Raw genomic sequence first — 17960 nt, 5'->3', positions numbered from 1 at the left:
ACTTTTTGAATTCCTAGTGGGTTCAGCATGGATTATAGACGAAAATTTTTCATGGACCGTTGAAATCATGAATTTATAAAAAAAAATATAAATCTGATTAGCTCTGGCTAATGTTGAGACAGTAATGTCCTTGAAGCTAGCTGTGCGAGTCCACTGTAAACAATGAGGACACATGGCCCAACACAGTACATTCATGTCCGTGGGAAAAAAATACTTAAGTGTCTATAGAGTGGGGCCTTGACTTACGATGGTAATCCATTCCCAGAGACGGATCGTAAGTCAAGGTGATTTTTCCCATAAGAAATAAAGGGACTTGAATTAATCCAATCCCCACCCTCCAAAATATTAACTTACAAATACATTTTATATTGAATACAATGTTTTTTTCTAACTACAATACAGTGCATATGTTTATTTTACCTTTATGGAGGACTCGTGATGCGTATGGAAGATGGTGATGAGGGGGAAGGAGGAGAGGTATTATTACTGTTTGGAAGGGGAGTCCCCTTCCATTATAACATCAAGCAGTGATGACTTCTCTGGGGTACACTCTCTCCTACATTTTGGCTGCATACCACTAGGACCTGATTGTGATTCACTGCTTGTTTGTCTCACTAAAAACCTTTCCAGAGATTTTTGTTTTTCCATGTGTTTTAATTTTTGTCTGTAGTGAGGCATCACAGTGTCATTAACCCTTAAATTGTGCATCGCATCATATGATGCTTTGACCGACTTGCAGTAAATTGCGCATTGCATCATATGATGCTTTGGAGTACTACGCATGATTTAAACGGCCCGAGGATACAGGGGTTCACCACACCTTCATCAGGGTTCTTGTAAACAGACGCCATTTTAAAAAAAAATCATGGGCCAAATTCCCGGGTGTTAGGGGCCTCAGTATCGAGTGAGCTACCAAGCCTGACGCACGCAGCATGAGCTTACAGCACTGCTGTTCAGCTTGTGACCACAGCATCGCCTAAAAATGCCATAATATACTTGTTCATGCTATTATGTAGCAATGATATTATTACACAAGACCCCTGACTGTGATAAAACTGACCAGGGTTCTGATAATAGGAAGATTGTGGTGATATTTAGCGCTGTGCTCCATGGAGGGAGGAGTAATGCTGTGGGAGGGGAGGGTAGTGGCGTTGTCTTCTGACTGTGTGTTGCCACCTTTATTGACTGCACTCACCATACCAGCTTAGTGGTTCGCTATGGCGAACACAAATGTAGATACTTATATATAACGTGTGTATAGAGGGTATAAACAGCAAGAGGAGTAGGTTGGGAGCTGCCATTTTGGTGAGGGCGGTGGCGTCATCTGCATGATTTATCATGTTGTTTACCAGTGACCACGATGGTCTTTGGGCACCATACCAGTTTACTTGTACCAGTATGGTGAATAAAACGGGTAGATATTTATATATAATGTGTGTATATAGCGTAATAACACCACAAACAGTATTGTTGGAGGAGAAATATTAGTGCGTCTGGCCTTGAGGGTGGCAGTCAGCTGACCGTGTGAGGTTCTCACACACACTGTGTGAGGTCCTACGTCTTTGTGCCTTTACTCAACATACAAGCTTAGATGTACAGTTATGGTGAACAAAACATGTAAATACTTATATATAACGTCTGTATATAAAGCAAAAACAGTATGGTGGGTGGAGAATGGTGGCAAGTCAGGTGAGGTGAGGGAGGGAGTAGCAGCCAGTGGCGGGCTGCCACTGGCTGCCACTGCCACTCAGCATACCAACTTAGTGGTTCGTTATGGTGAACACGAATGTAGATATTTATATATAACGTCTGTATATAGTGAATAAAAGCAAAAACCAGTATGGTGGGATGAGAATGTAGGCGAGTGAGGTGTTGAGGGAGGGAGGGAGGGAGGGAGTGAGTGGCTGGCTGGCTGGCTGGTACACGGTGGTCACTCCTCGTTACTTTTTGACTCATAATAGCAACTTAGTGGTTCGTTATGGTGAACAAAACATGCAGATACTTATATATAACCTGTGTATATAGTGTAATAACCGACAAACTATTTGTTCACCGTTTGATGAACATAATTGAATCAACAATATGCACACCATATTTTTGAGTACAGCGATGATTCACTCATTTTGTTATATAAATATATCACACTACACACTATTGAATAATATTACAGCAAAAAAAACTACGAAAAATCAATCGGAGACATTGAAATAATTAGGTAATTATCTTTTTGTGGCAACTCCGGCCTGACAGCTGGCGAGCAAGAGACCACCTGGGACGCACGCTGAGTCAGCGCCTGTTTTTTGCCAGACTTCCCCGTCCTATAGCGGGCAATATATGCCACTTACGATTTTTTTTATTATTTTCCCCATGATCAGTGAACACAAATTAACACTTTGGCGTACCCCGCGCGCCACCCCTCAACTGTGCGATTTGGGTCCCAGGGTGTCACGGGAGGCAAGCGTAAATTCTGAAAAGTGTATGCTCTCTTCAACTTTGTCACCTTAATTCTCGTCCTACGAGATTAAATTTGGTATCATTGTGTTCGCAATAGAATTCTCTACATCACTAAATGCATATAAACTCCAAAAGCCCGGCTAATTACCCGCAGCAAACAGAGAAATTGCGAACGAGTTACCCAGGAGCGCGCAAACGCGATAAAATGTTTTCACTATTTTCACTCTGGTCACCTCAATTTTCGTCCTAGGTCTTTCATTTACATCTCAATGGGTTCGCAATAGAATTCTCTAGAGGAACATTAGCATATAAAATAAAAAACCTGGTCACACTCCAACCGCCGACGAGTTGAAGACGGGCCACGCGTTAGCCGCGAGTGAGCGTTCAGATGCCTTCCAGCTACACTCCCAATTCCCGCCCTTTTCAAGCCTTTCTTTCACAATTTTCTTCCTGGAAGGGCCTTGTTCATGATCACTATCCATCGTGAAGTAAGCGTAGATAGTTTCTAAAGCCGCAGTAAGAAATATAGCCACGGAAAATAGCCGAAATGTTCACGCGTTTGAGATGCGAGGGGAGGCGACATTGATCACAACAGTGGAGCAAAAACAATGGGCCGACGGCGTATGCCGAGCCGCCTGCGGGCGGAACAAAGAAAAAGGGAAGACATCGGCGCGCATTTTAAAACCAGTCCCCAAAAAATCGGATAAAAACCTGATTTTTGGCGATTATTTAAAGTGGATGATGCAATGCTGTGTCATCCCCGGCATTACCGACAGTAAACAGATGACGCAATGCTGCGTCATGCCCAGGCGAAAGTGTTAACAGGTTAGGAAGAAAAAAGTTTTTTTTTTTGTATGCGTCTGTGGGTGTCAAATGGTATATAGCCATGCGCCATTTAAGGGTTAAAAAGGTTAAGGCAACGGCCTACTGCACCGTGATTTGGGCGAGTCGTTTCAGCAAAAGTTTGCAATTCTTCCCATGCTGCACACATTTTCTTAATTAATGAGGAAGGGACATTCTGTACTGTCTCCTCCTCCCCTGAAGAAATTTCCTCAGCTGTCCCTTGTTGCTGCTCCTTGTGAGGTTCTTCGGTGGTCAGTTCTTCGCTACGTTTCTCCACCAGCTCGCAACACACAACACTCAGAACATTATGAATGCCACTTCTTTTTCTAAATTTCTCAAAACCATCCCCTGCTCGCCTTAAACTCTTTCGCATTTGCATTAACTGTTTAACATCCTCAAGTGTTTGTGTTCTATGTTTCGTGATTATTGATACGCCTTTTGCCACTTTAGCACTCATAATGTCATTTTTCTTAGCAAGTATGGTGGATATTGTTGACTGAGATTTGTTGTACTGTCTAGCTAGTTCAACAACCCGCCCACCAACTTCATATTTACGAATGATCTCTTGTTTTGCTCTATGGTTATCCTTACATGGGGTTTTCATATGTTGAACCTTACCACTGACTTTCTTGGGACCCATGGCATGATATTAAATTACCTTTATGTTCAAAAAGCAAAAAAATCACCACAAAAACGGAATTTCTTATAGGCGTGATTGTCACTAAGCGAGCAGCTGTCGTAACCGAGGAAGGTCGGCCCGCGTGACCAGGAACCACGCGCTCGGTCGACCCAAATGTGTACCAACAAATATCATTAGTTGACAACACCATCGTATGTCTAGTTGCATTTTTCGATCACATTAACATTGTAACTTGAAATTGAAATTATCGTTAAGTCGGGGCAATCATAAGTCGAGGTGCCACTGTACTATAAAAGGTATTTAATAAGAAAAAAGAATTTGGCTTAATAACAATTATTTCCAAATATTTTATTAATAATAATTTATAATTTGCTTCATTAAACTATAATTTTAAAGAAAGATTTAATTTACAATTCTGGACGATCGAGGTCAGTGGCCGCTTGCCATGTGAGGGCGCGCCAATGACAAAACCAACCCAATACCAACCTATGGTTTTATCGACCACCAGTTCGGTATACAGGCTCAAGGTACCGGTCTTCAAAACTGGTCATTGGTACTGCCGGAATGGTAAATAAGAGGCTGTTAAATTGAATGGATACTGTACCAGCATATGTCAGCACTGGAGCCGGAGTAAGACCGTTGGAGACAGGGAAAGTAGTATCATCTGAGAATCCCAATTTAGGCCTAACCAGGTCCAAACCTGGGATGAAAGCAACTGAGACTTCTGCCTGTTCATCAGGAACCTAAACCTGGTGAGCTGGGAAAGAACCAGATCCCTTGGCTACCACACAAGCAGACTGGCCTGGGAGCCCAAACCAACCAAGTCATTGAGGTAGGCAGAGGGATGTGGCCAGAAACGCTGTCGAGGTGAACTAAACACCCTTGGTGTTTAGTCCCTAAACACCAAGCAGGGCAGATCTGGGGAATTCAACCGGGCACACAATCAAGACCACTGAAAACCTCAAATGTAATGCAGTCGCTGCCTAATACCTCTGAACCTCAACGGAGGAATGAGAAAGACAGCACATGGAAGGGAAGGAGTCCACATGACTCAGGGTTGAAGGTGTCACCAACCCAACAGGCAGCATGGTGGAGCAGAACATATGAATGTTACCAGGTGGTACAGGCGACGAACAACCCTCAAATTCACACAAGGTGAGAGCAGGCTCAGAAAAGGTATCCAAAGTACAATCAAGCCCATAGGAGTTTCCCAGGGCCTAACAGGGTGAATGAGCCCTGCAGGAAGCCTAGGCACTGGGGAATGCTATGCCGGTAACCCAGTAACAGGCAACCAGGGAGAAATGTCGGCACTCCTATGTGTTAATCGAGTAACTGGTCACACAAACTCCAGTATGCCCTACAAGCCAAAAAACACTCCCAACCCAAGAGAAGATAAACAGTCACATACCACTGGTTTACCCGAAGGACGAGGATTTACCCAAGCGAGGAGACCCCCCCCCTTCCTGAAGATAATGTATCTCGAACACCCCAGAAAAAGATAACCCTGACCACACAAGAGAAGTTCTCAAAGAGTGCACAGGGAAGATAACCCTGAGTTCGTGCAGCTCCAAGTACACTAAACTCCTGGCTCAAGTCCACTATGAACTCACCATAGCCCGTGCTACTTGTAACTTTTGTTCCAAGAAGCTGAATCTTAAACAACAAACACTCCTGGCTCACACACACAACTTTATAATAACTGCCCAAATGCAAAGCACCACACAAAAAATGAGACTGAAGCCAGAGTGACCAGGACTCCACTAGGCACCATCAAAATAGAACTGATGGTGGTGGGCTCCACTGACCTGGTCTGCCTCCTTCCTTCCACCCCAAATGAAGGGGGAGGTGGGGCAAACTAGCTCATGCTAGTTTTAAGAAATTTTGGTAGTTTGTCTTCATTGTTTAGCAATTTTGGAGTGTTAGTCTTGTTTTTAAACATGCACAGTTTGTTTTTTAACCGTGTTTAGTTCGCCTATCTTACTGGGGTGCCTTCCCCAGTGGTGGCAATTATGATTAACTTTAAATGTAAAATGTGCATAGGCCATTGCTCCTTGCACCTCTTTGAGGGGGCCAGGTTTTGGCTTGTGGTTTCCAGTAGGCCATATAGAACTCTGCAGATGATGGCATTTTGTAGTACGGCACAGATCAGTGTATGATAGTTTTAGGGAGCTGACAGGGCTTCCCCAAAAAGACAAGGATAAATTAGATGATTAACTTAAAAAATTAATGCTTACTTACCCTGCTGATACTTGTACTTAATCTCTGAATGAGGCCTGGCTGCGAGATTGAGTCGTTAGTTTCTAGAACGTCTTGCATCATCCTGGAAAATACAACACAATTATAAGCTAACCCAAATATTAAACTAGATTAAAATATGAACAACTTAACACTTTCGCGTTCCCTGGGAATAGGCTGACCTTGACCCCCAAGTGAGCCGTTCGTGTTGGCCTACTGCGCGTCAGCACTAAAATGTTTATAATCTTTTCGGGCTGCTGAGCTTAATTTTCGCGGTATGTATTTAAATTTGGTATCATTGTGTTCGCGAGAGAATGCTCTAGAGGAATATATACATAAATTGTCACCAAATCCAACATGAGAACCGCACCAAATAAGAAACTGTGGCGTTCGTTAGTCGTGAGCGTCAAACCGGGCATCAATGTTTACAATGTTTTTATGTTTGCCAACCCCATAATTGTTATTCGTGGTTTATTTTGGTATCATTCTGACCGCAATAAAATTCCCTACATGGACATATGAATATAAACAATAAATAATGGTGTCGCCCCACCCGCAGGAATGTGGGAAGTTGGCTTAGGGTTACCCGCTCCAGCGCGCCCAGCTGCACATGCGCTCAACCACAACTGAAAAGTTTATACTCTCCTTATGTTTGTGACCCTCATTTTCGATGTACGTGTTTTATTTTGGTATCACTGTGTAGCTAATTAAATGTTCTATAAGAACATATGCATAACATTTCACCAAAGCTAACATTACGCCACCACCAACCAAAGAACTGCGTCCTTTGTTTCGCGCTCACGCTAAACTCGGCTAAACTCTCCCCATATGTTTCTACTCTGTGTTTATCAAGTCAAAACTTGTTGCATATGGTTTTGTTTGGTATCACTGTGATCGCAATAAAATTGCCTACACAGACATATCCATAAAAGTGGGTTACATGGGCGCGCCTCACCCCCAAACACGTCGATGCCTCACCCGCCCAAACACCCATTTCCATGTATTTAAAAGCAATTCTGAAGTTAGAAAGTGTGGCATAGGCTCCTCGCACAACGTTCTTTATGTGGTCCTTGGGTGATAGTTTTCTATCTAGAACCACCCCTAGATCTCTTTCTTTATCAGAATTCTTTAAAGATTTCTCACATAATATATAGGTTGTGTGGGGTCTAAGTTCTCCTATACCACATTCCATAACATGGCATTTATTAACATTAAATTCCATTTGCCAAGTGTTGCTCCATATACTTATTTTGTCCAGGTCATCTTGAAGGGCATGACAATCATCTAAGTTTCTTATCCTTCCTATTATCTTAGCATCATCAGCAAACATGTTTATATAATTCTGTATCCCAACTGGTAGATCATTTATGTAGACAATAAACATCACTGGTGCAAGAACTGAACCCTGTGGTACTCCACTTGTGACATTTCTCCAATTCGACACATTGCCTCTGATTACTGTCCTCATTTTTCTATCAGTCAGAAAATTTTTCATCCATGTTAGAAGCTTACCTGTCACCCCTCCAATATTTTCTAGTTTCCAGAACAACCTCTTATGTGGAACTCTGTCGAAAGCCTTTGTTAGGTCCAGATAGATGCAGTCAACCTAACCATCTCTTTCCTGTAATATCTCTGTTGCTCGATCATAGAAATTGAGTAAATTTGATACACAGGATCTTCCAGATCGAAAACCATACTGTCTGTCTGATATTATATCATTTCTCTCCAGGTGTTCTACCCATTTAGTTTTGATTAGTTTTTCCAATACAGTACTTTCACTATTACACTTGTCAATGATACAGATCTATAATTGAGGGGTCTTCCCTGCTGCCACTTTTGTAGATTGGAACTATGTTAGCCTGTTTCCACACGTCTGCTACGATTCCTGTACACAGGGATGCCTGAAAGATCAGGTGAAGTGGAATGCTGAGCTCAGATGCACATTCTCTCAGAACCCATGGTGAAACTCCATCTGGGCCAACTGCTTTGTTCTTACTGAGCTCCTTTAGCATATTTTCCACTTCATTTCTAGACACCTCTATACGCTCTATGTTGTTCTCTGGAATTCTTACTGTGTCTGGTTCTCTGAAGATTTCAGTTTGTACAAACACACTTTGGAACTTTTTATTTAATGTTTCACACATTTTCTTTTCATTTTCTGTGAATCTATTTCCCATTTTCAACCTCTGGATATTATCCTTTACCTGCAATTTGTTGTTTATGAATTTGTAGAATAGGCCCGGTTCTGTTTTACATTTATCCGCTATCCCTTTTTCAAAATTTCTTTCTGCCTTCTTACTGCCGTATAGTTGTTTCTCGCATCTTTGTATCGCTGGTACGTTTGGGGGTTTGGCCTCTTCCTATACTGATTCCATTTTTGCGTCTTTTGGCCTCTGGCCCTCTCACAATTTCTGTTGAACCAATCCTGTTTTCTGGCCCTGCATCTGTTTTGGTATGAATGTTTGTGTGCCTTCCTTGTATATTTTGCAAAATTTGGCATACATTTCATTTACTTCCCTGCCTAGCAACAAGTCTGTGTTGGTGTTGTGTTGACCCCGGCGGCCTCCCAGTCAGGGAAGGGCACCAAATATATCGGGAGACGCCTCGACCATGCCGACGCGAAGAGATCTACTTCCTGAGGCACGAATGTCTGGCAGAGCCAACTGAAAGAGTCTGCATCAACTGTCCATTCCGTGGAATGGGGAATGAACTGGGACAGGCCGTCTGCCAGGACATTGGACACCCCCCGAACGTGAACTGCCAGGAAAGCCAAACCCCGAGAACTCGGCAGATGAGTCACCTGAAGCGACCACCCCTAAAGAGCCAAGGACCGCAGCGAACCCCCGCGGTTCAGGCAATGAACCGGCTCATGGTCCCTGGTAGGCAAGAACTCCATGCACATTGACTGATGCCAGAAAGCTAATATATCCATATCAGCCTGGATAGCTCTAAGGAGCTGACAGGGCTTCCCCCAGAAAAGCTAACCAAACCATTGGAATAATCAAGCGTTCCTTTGACTTTAAGGAAAAGAAGGTAGTGATTCAATTTATAAATCTCTGGTGAGCCCCCATTTGGATTCCTGTATCCAAGCATGGAGACCACTTCTTCAGAATGACATATTGTAGCTGCTCTGGAGAAAGTGCAACACTGGGCAACAAAAATCCTTCAGAGCCGTGTCAACTCCCATATCAGGAATGCCTGAAGGTCACAGGGCTAACAACACTACAAACCATGCATGACAGGGCAGATCTCAATGAAACTTAAAATACTTAACAATTTAGAGGATGTTGATCCGGAAAATTTGTTCAATAGGTCAGATGTAACACAAACAAGTAACACCGGTTTCAAGCTCAACAAGCCACAATGGAACTGCCTACCCGCCGAAGCCGTAACTACCAAAACGCTGTTAAATTTTAAAGTACAACTGGAAAAGATCATCAAGGCAAATAGGGGAGGGGACCGTTGACAAGCCGCTGGCTTCCTGTCCCTGTCGAGACCACCTGTGTTAGTGGTCCTCAGGTAAATGGCTCCCATGACTTAAGAAAATGAATGTTGAGAAAAAGCTGGAGGAAAAGGAGGGGATACGAACACTATGCACAGTACTAATACATTTTAGACTATAGTTAGGCAAGTGAATGTTAGGTTAGGTAGAGAGGAGGACAGATCTGGTAGGGGTATGTTAGTATCATGTTATCTTAGACAAGGAACAACGTTCTTTAAAACCTTTTAAAACGCATGTGGTGGGTAGGGTTTCCCTCACAATGTTATGAGACTTCTAAATAGCACAGATTGCAAGACTACAAATCACAATTAAGAATAGAAGTGAATAAAACAGCTTATTCTTTCACATACCAACAAACCTCAACAAGAATATAATGAAAACTTGTTGCACAACAGGCTAAGAATTGCTTTCCCAATGATCAGATAAGTACGTTTGGGCAAAGAATGTTTGCCCAGCAATTAGGAGAGGAAGTGGAATATCTCACCGGAGTGTAGGGAGGAGTGGTGTGGTGAGAGGAAGGCTGCACAGTACAGGCCCGAGCAGTAGCGTGATCACAAGGGTGTAGGGAGGGGTGGTGTGGAGAGAGGAAGGCTGCACAGTACAGGGTGTAGGGAGGAGTGGTGTGGAGAGAGGAAGGCTGCCTTAACAACACCACAATACCGGGCCAGCAGTAGCGTGATCACAGGGGTGTAAGCAGGAGTGGTGTGGAGAGAGGAAGGCTGCACAACATACAATACCGGGCCAGCAGTAGCGTGATCACAGGGGTGTAAGGAGGAGTGGTGTGGAGAGAGGAAGGCTGCACAACACCATACAATACCGGGCCTGCAATAGCGTGATCACAGGGGTGTAAGGAGGAGTGGTGTGGAGAGAGGAAGGCTGCACAACACCGGGCCACCAGTAGCGTGATCTCAGCTTGACAGGTCACTCTGACACTCCTCGCCCCCGCTATACTACCCCTCACTCTTCCCACCCTAGCCTCTTTACCTTGACCACATCCTTAACTTTGTTATCATCTATAGTAATGACCTACATATTTCTTACCTTTCTCCTACAATATGAATTCTGTTAACTGTAAAAATTGACCAGACGTTTAGGTACACCGGAAAATACGTGTCTGTAACTTCACATAAATGCCACATGTCACAAATACACAAAGGTTATTGATAATATTATTTTTTAATTTAACTCTTCAAGCACATATAATGTACCTAATTAGATAATATAGCCTTTAAACCGCAGGTAGCGTGCCCCTGTTAATTCAAACAGAGGTGAACCCATAGGAAAAACTAATGTGGTAGAGGTGGCAGCAGCGGTGACGTCACGTCCGGGGTGATGGCGAGGATCAGCTGAGTGTGTCGTCTGCCGCCGCCGCACGCTGGCCGCCGCCACCACACCTTCCCCACACACGCTCGCCTCTTACTTTATGCCTCATACCGCTCTCTCCTCTTATAAAACAACCTAAACAAGACGTACTGAGCAAATTTAAGTTGGTGCGCTCTCACAGGCAATCTTCCGAGCGTATAACTTTGTTTTCTTGATCCGTACTGCACACAGGCCAAGAATAGGCAGTGATGGGTTCGCCCTCGACCCTGTGTGGAGTAAGACCTGGTGTAACGGCCTCGCACTATTAGTCTGGCTATGCAGCAAAGAAGTCTCCCTCATAACCAGAACTACCAGCTCACACTGACAATTAACATAGTTCATTGTAAGTACTGAAGACTGATGGATTTTCATCTGCAGTAAATACTATACAGTTTACAAAATGTGGTTCGAATATTGACCATAAACTATTCAAATTTCCGTCTGGGATTGTCAGTAAGGTGCACAACCTTTTTTTTTTTGAGATATATACAAGAGTTGCTACATTCTTGTACAGCCACTAGTACGCGTAGCGTTTCGGGCAAGTCCTTAATCCTAAGGTCCCTGGAATACGATCCCCTGCCGCGAAGAATCGTTTTTTCATCCAAGTACACATTTTACTGTTGCGTTAAACAGAGGCTACAGTTAAGGAATTGCGCCCAGTAAATCCTCCCCGGCCAGGATACGAACCCATGACATAGCGCTCGCGGAACGCCAGGCGAGTGTCTTACCACTACACCACGGAGACTGCCTGACCGCCTGTGGCCATACCTGATGGTTGAGGTACTGCTAAAGTGCCTACTTCTATGTTGTCTTCGCTCCCAGTATCTAGTTCCAGTACACACTATGGAAACAATACAGCACACACGGACTGTATCCAATATTACACTACTGCCAGCTGGCCTTATCCAAGTCTCTGTGGTGTAGTGGTAAGACACTCGCCTGGCGTTCCGCGAGCGCTATGTCATGGGTTCGTATCCTGGCCGGGGAGGATTTACTGGGCGCAATTCCCTAACTGTAGCCTCTGTTTAACGCAACAGTAAAATGTGTACTTGGATGAAAAAACGATTGTTCGCGGCAGGGGATCGTATTCCAGGGACCTGCCCGAAATGCTACGCGTACTAGTGGCTGTACAAGAATGTAACAACTCTTGTATATATCTCAAAAACAAAAACAAAAAAATATAAGCCTAATCCAATTTCTTGAGAAGTAATTATCTTGGTTTTGGATATATTTGTAATATTCTATTAATAAAATCTGCATACATAATGAGATAGAGAAGTACATTTTCAGGTAGAAGGGTTGCATATGAAAGCCACTACATACAGTAAAGCTGTACTATAGGCACTTTAGGTAAAACTTAAAATAATCCAGTTAAAATCTGTTACATGTTTAATGGGGGTAAACTCCCAATACTAAATGAGAAGTAAGCCAAATTGCATAACCAGCATATTCCTTCCAAAAGGTTATCTAGTAACATGTACATGACAGTAACAGGCGTACAGAGAATGATGACAATCATTCTCAGGAATAAGTAACATCCACATGAAGAGGTTAAGCTATAGCTTAATTTTCATATTCCTGAAAGTCAAGGGAAGAGTGGCGGTGAGGGAGGGTGTTGTTAATATGGTTCACTTGTGTGATCCAACTTGTCATATGAAGGAATTATTAATTGTAACCTGTGATAGAATGGGCACTAACACAGGAACAAACTTGGAATGCAATTACACAAACTTTATTTCATTTTAGTTATATAAAATTTATCTTACCTAAATGTTACTTGAAATATTACTGACACCTTCAACAACTTCGGAAATACCAGAGCCCTGGAAATAATGACCTGGGGTACAGCCCCATATAGGCTGTTAAATCAAGTGGATACTGTATTGGGTACGTTATGAGGTTCCGGAGTTTTCCTGGCTAGCAGACTGTCCTTTCTTCTCTCGGGAAGAGTGGCACGGGTTTTGTCGGAACCACACGCTTGAATAGCAGGAGGCTGCTACCGTTCTGCAGGTTTACTGAGGGGCAATTTTGAGCGCCTCAATGTGTCCCTTTTCAGCCCTGTGCTTCCTCAGGATGTTGGCCTTGTGCACAGAGTTTCCCACCCTTTTGGCTGCTTTGGTCACTGAGGATTTTCATGCCTGCGGGCATTTGGCCTCAGTCTTGTGCTTTTTTTCCCTTCTCGAGTTGTCCTCGGACTGGCTTAATGAAGACGTGGCTTGAGGAGGATGGGCTTTCGTCTGGGGCACTGGTGTCGGCTGCATGTTGAAGTTGTTTGCACCGATACTCCGGGAGGAGGTGTGTGTATTCTTTGCCTCTCTCCTCGTGTGTCGCAAGTCCATCCTTGCTCTCTCGTTGGAATCCGCTTGGGCCCTGGCTCTTAGATTTTTGTCGCCCTTTTGTCCTTTGTTGTTTGCTAACAGTGCTGTGACTCTTCCGGGAGGCTGTTCTTAGGCCTCCTGGAAGGGTCGTGCCAGGGAACCACGTGCCAGGGCTTGTGGTTCTTCTGGTCGAGGTGGGCCCTTGGTGCCAGTTTGAGCAGGCGCTTCCTTCGGAGCTATCATTGTCTAGTTGGCACAATGCTCGCTCTGCTTGTCAGCTGGCTTCTCATACGAGGCCAATTCGTGAATCTCCCCGTTGACAGGGCACTGGGGGGGGGGGAAGGCTGACTGTTTCCCCACTTGGTCCCACGATTCATGGGCGTTTGGGTCATGCGGCTCCTCCTTCGGGGGGTTCGGGGGCTCCCTTTCACTCCATCATGTCATCCTGGAGTGCCATCTTTCGACCACTCCCAGGCCTGGGTGTGGTCGAAACGACCTCATCCCTACGGTGGGTTTCTCACCCATTTCCAGTCCCAAAACGGGACTGTGCAAATCTTCAGTTCATTCTGGACTTCCGGTATATGCGGTGCCTTTCCCCAACTGCGAGGCAGTTGAGGGTCAATGCCTTTCGACTGGACTGGTCGAGGTGGGATTACCTGTACCTCTTCCCACAGGTTCGGTTATTGCTCCAAGTCCTGGCTTGCTTGGAGACTTACCAGGGAAGGGTAATCCTGTTGGCCCCTTGGTAGCCGGCCCAGCCCTGGTTTCAGACATTGCTTACTCGATGTCCGAACCTGAGGGTCTTCCTGTGGCTCTGCCCCTTTCAGCAGATTGGTCCCGTCCGGTACGTGACTGGTTCTATCTTCTCCTTTGCTCTTTGCGAGTTTTTTTTTTTTTTATCTGGGTTTACCACCACTTGTATGGTGATCAGGTGGCTTCGTTGATGGTGCCCCACCTGTGAGTTTCGTCTCGGCGGCAGCATGAAGTTTCCTGGCGATCTTTTTGACATTCCGGGAAACCGAAGTGGGGCTCCACAGAAAACCAGCGTTGAATGTAATGAAACACCATTTTCTGGACGAGACCCAAAGGCTCCCGGGGTATCCCTCCCTCCCTCCGGTCGGGTTTTTTTTTTTTTAAGCCTCTGAACTAGGGTTGGGTAACTAGCATGGGAGGTCTGGGAACCCTGCTTCCCACTCCCTGGGAGGGGGGAGTTGCTTAGACAGTTGCGTGGCGGCTGTTGTGACGTCATGCTTATTTGCTTGTTTTCGATTGGGGAGTTCTGCTTGCTAGTTCGGCCATGTAGTTCGGCTTTCGGTTTGTAATTTTTAAACAGCTGTAGTTTGTTTTGGAATTCCTACCTTTCTCGGGGCCTGACCTGGTAGATGGCACATAGACTGCTTCCAACTACACAGGGGTATCTATAGGACATTGCTGCTTGTACCTCTATGACGGAGCCTGGTTCCAGTGCTCATCCCCAGTAGGCCATATATTAGACCTGTTGCCACGGTGTAATATATATACACATCAGCACGGTATAGCTCCAGGAAGCCTCCAAGTCTCACCCAGAAAATGGCGTTTCATTACATTCAACGCTGGTTTTATCTCTGGTGGTGGTATTACTCCCATTTCCCACTCTTCATCAATACATACTCTGACTCAGCACTTAAAAAACCCATGCTTGCTGATTACACTATGCTATCCATGGTGCTCCTTGCAATGTCCTTCTGCCATAATCAAATAAAGGTATTACTTTTTTCTTTAAACTAATATTTGAATTCACTTAAAAACATCATTACCTGTAATAATTTTTGTTATCATAACTGTAATTTAACCATACCCTTCTAATTAAGAAATGTTTCTTGAATTGCTACTAAGTAGTTTTATTACACAATCCATCAGGTACGCAGAATAGTGGGTGTGCTGGTGTCATTGGCACGGGGGCACATTTCCTTTGATGATGTCAGATACATGCTGGAGTATCCTTCCCCGAAGAATTGGAATTCATGCGTGGAATCTGCACCTCCATATGGTTTGTTTCTTTTGAATGTTGAGTATCCCCAACATGTTCTTTCTATGGACAGTTTGTAGTGTTAATGATACAGACATTTTAAAAGCACAAAGTGATAACAATAATGATGATGATGTGAGATAGAAATAAGGAGAATGTAAAGCATTCAAACATACTCTTTATAAGTAGAAACATGTTTCAAATACATGGAAGTTGTCTTTGGATATTCCATATAATATAAAAAGTGAGTTACTGTAATGAAAGTGCAGCCAAGTCATTGTACTGAAAAGTATTGTAATATTGGAATAAGGATTTTTAGAACAAATCTCATTTTATAATTATCATAATTTCATAATTAATTTGTAATTGTTGCAGTTGCAATAATGTCAAGTTTAGCACAACAGTTGGCTGCCAAAAAAGGATCTTTGCATCACATTCAGACTCTAGTAACTACACCTGATGGTCAGTCTGTGATTGAAGAAATGTGTTCTGATGGATCTCACAAAGTGTTGGCTGTACCTTCTGTCAATCCTGGCTTTGTAGTTGATACTAAACCTGATCTTCGTTATGCTCATATCCTCAACAAAGTCATCTTAGGGTCTCAAGATGTTGCTCATGACCTTGATATTCTCACCACTAATAAAGTTACACACATATTGAATGTTGCTACTGGGATAATAAATCTTTTTGAGGGATGGTTTACATACAAAACCAAAGAAGTGTTTGATGTGCCAGGATGCCGGATAATTGATATTTGATGAGTGCTGTGATTTTATCCACACAGCAGTTGTCTCGGGTGGATGTGTTCTGGTTCACTGTAATGCTGGCGTTTCACGCTCGGCCTCCATTGTAATAGCATATCTAATGAGACACTACAGTATGAGTTTTGATGAAGCCCTTAGATTTGTAAAATCAAAGAGGTCATTCATCAGGCCTAATGCAGGCTTTCTTGAGCAATTGAAAGAATATGAAACAAAATTGGCCTTATTGTAATCATTCATCATTTATTATTAACCAATAATTTTGGCTATTTTTAGTGGCAGACACTGGAAAGCTTAAGTAGAATTTATTTTTTGTTTAATAGGGGACAAAAATATATTACTTAATTAACCCTCAGGCTGTGGTCATCGACCTGTGTTGATTCATGGGGTAATATGGATGTTGTTATATGACGATTTAAACAATTATTGTCCGGGTTTTACACATTTTGATGCAGATAAGGATATAATAGGTCTATGGGGATGTAATGGCATTTACATTGTCCTTTGAAATAAATCCTGCTGCTATTTTATGTTTACTGCCATTTCATGTTTTTCATCATGGATGTTACTAGTCATATGCAGTCATCATCATATGATGATTTAAACAATTATTGTATGTATTTTACATGTATGATGCCAATATGGATATAATTGCTCTCTGTGGATGTAAATAAAGGAAACCAAGCGATAAAACAATCAGTGAAACATCAGAGGATATAACAGGAAAATTAGCAAAGTCCTGCACAGGGTGTTGACATGTGCCTGATGCAGCCTTGCAGAGCGCCTACACCCAAAGAAACGACAAGTGGGAGCTTCCTGTCCTTGTCAAGGCTACTTAGTATTAGTGGCCCTCTGGTAAATATGTCAGAACATCTCGGATAAATTAATCGAAACATACAACAATGAGCCAACCGAAGGCAAACGCCTTTTACATTTCCACTGCATACCCTGCAGTAAGCCTAACAAGGGCCTAAATGACCCAGGCACCACCAACAATGATATGGATGAAAGTAATGAGGAAATCAGAGGGATAAACACTTGTGACATGAGGGTCAGAAAGTTTTGATGAAACAGTTTATGGAATTTCAACAATCGTTAACTAACAAATGTGTAGGCATAATTTCTGAGGTAAACCAGGTGAACCTAGGAGGAAATCCTTTACTCAGGGAAAATGCCCTGAATGCAGGCAGAGTTGATGATAGTAAAGTTGAAGATTTGGCGGGGGCAGCAGAAGCCTTGGATAAAAAAAAGCTAAGAAATAACCTCATCATAAGGAACCTTGCCAAAGTAGAGGATAAAATTGACCAAAAAATCATTGAGGAAATGATAGTGAAACTAGTAGGTAGCAAGGAAAATCTTAGTCTATCCAATGTGGAGAGGTTACGTAAGCCTGAAGCGTGTATAGTACTCATAACCACTGTAAACTTTGAACACAGAAGGAAGATACTAGCCAGTGTGCTTAACCTAAAAGATCTTAAAGGGTATAACCATGTCTATATCTTCCCAAACCAAACAGTTGAACAGCAGGGGTGCCATAGGCACAATCAGAAAACACTGTATAAACATCAGAGGTCCACGGTTGTTCAACACCCTCCCAGCAAGCATAAGAAATATTGCCGGAACAACTGTGGGCATCTTCAAGAGGAAACTAGATTGTTTCCTCCAAGGAGTGCTGGACCAACCGGGCTGTGGTGGCTATGTGGGCCTGCAGTGTGCTGCAAGCATCAGCCTAGTGGACCAAACTCTTACAAGTCAAGCCGAGGCCGGGCTTGGGGAGTAGAAGAACTCCCAAAACCCCATCAACCAGGTATCTAGGAAAAAAAAAAAATACAAAGTA

At 43.4% G+C, this 17960-nt stretch overlaps 2 protein-coding genes across 5 annotated transcripts in view; one reads left to right on the top strand and one right to left on the bottom strand.

Annotated features, from left to right (window-relative positions):
* Positions 1–10934, bottom strand: part of LOC123756664 (protein RER1) — a 45355-nt gene extending 34421 nt beyond the window's left edge. The window contains exons 1-2 of one of the 4 annotated variants that reach the window (XR_006772662.2): positions 10716–10844; positions 6176–6257 (exon numbers count right to left, since the gene is read on the bottom strand). Coding sequence is in view for 3 of the 4 variants with exons in the window: in XM_045739890.2 (XP_045595846.1) it covers positions 6176–6257; positions 10716–10813 (180 nt within the window). In the remaining variant the exon portion in view is untranslated. Of the gene's footprint in view, positions 1–6175; positions 6258–10491; positions 10626–10715; positions 10845–10882 lie in introns of those variants that run through there. The other 3 variants (XM_069331721.1, XM_045739890.2, XM_069331720.1) reach the window with 3 other exon arrangements.
* A 70-nt stretch (positions 10935–11004) lies between these two features.
* On the top strand, positions 11005–17679 carry LOC123756665 (dual specificity protein phosphatase 19). Its single transcript, XM_045739892.2, is given in 4 exon segments — positions 11005–11379; positions 15254–15383; positions 15738–16113; positions 16115–17679. Coding segments are annotated over 3 exon segments (678 nt in total). The 5' UTR covers positions 11005–11379; positions 15254–15322; the 3' UTR covers positions 16356–17679.
* The last annotated feature ends 281 nt before the right edge of the window (positions 17680–17960 follow it).

This window comes from Procambarus clarkii, chromosome 26 (assembly GCF_040958095.1).
Source record: "Procambarus clarkii isolate CNS0578487 chromosome 26, FALCON_Pclarkii_2.0, whole genome shotgun sequence".
Taxonomy (NCBI): domain Eukaryota; kingdom Metazoa; phylum Arthropoda; class Malacostraca; order Decapoda; family Cambaridae; genus Procambarus; species Procambarus clarkii.
The sequence above is the reverse complement of the archived record's forward strand: the minus strand, read 5'-3'. Positions and strand labels throughout refer to the sequence as shown.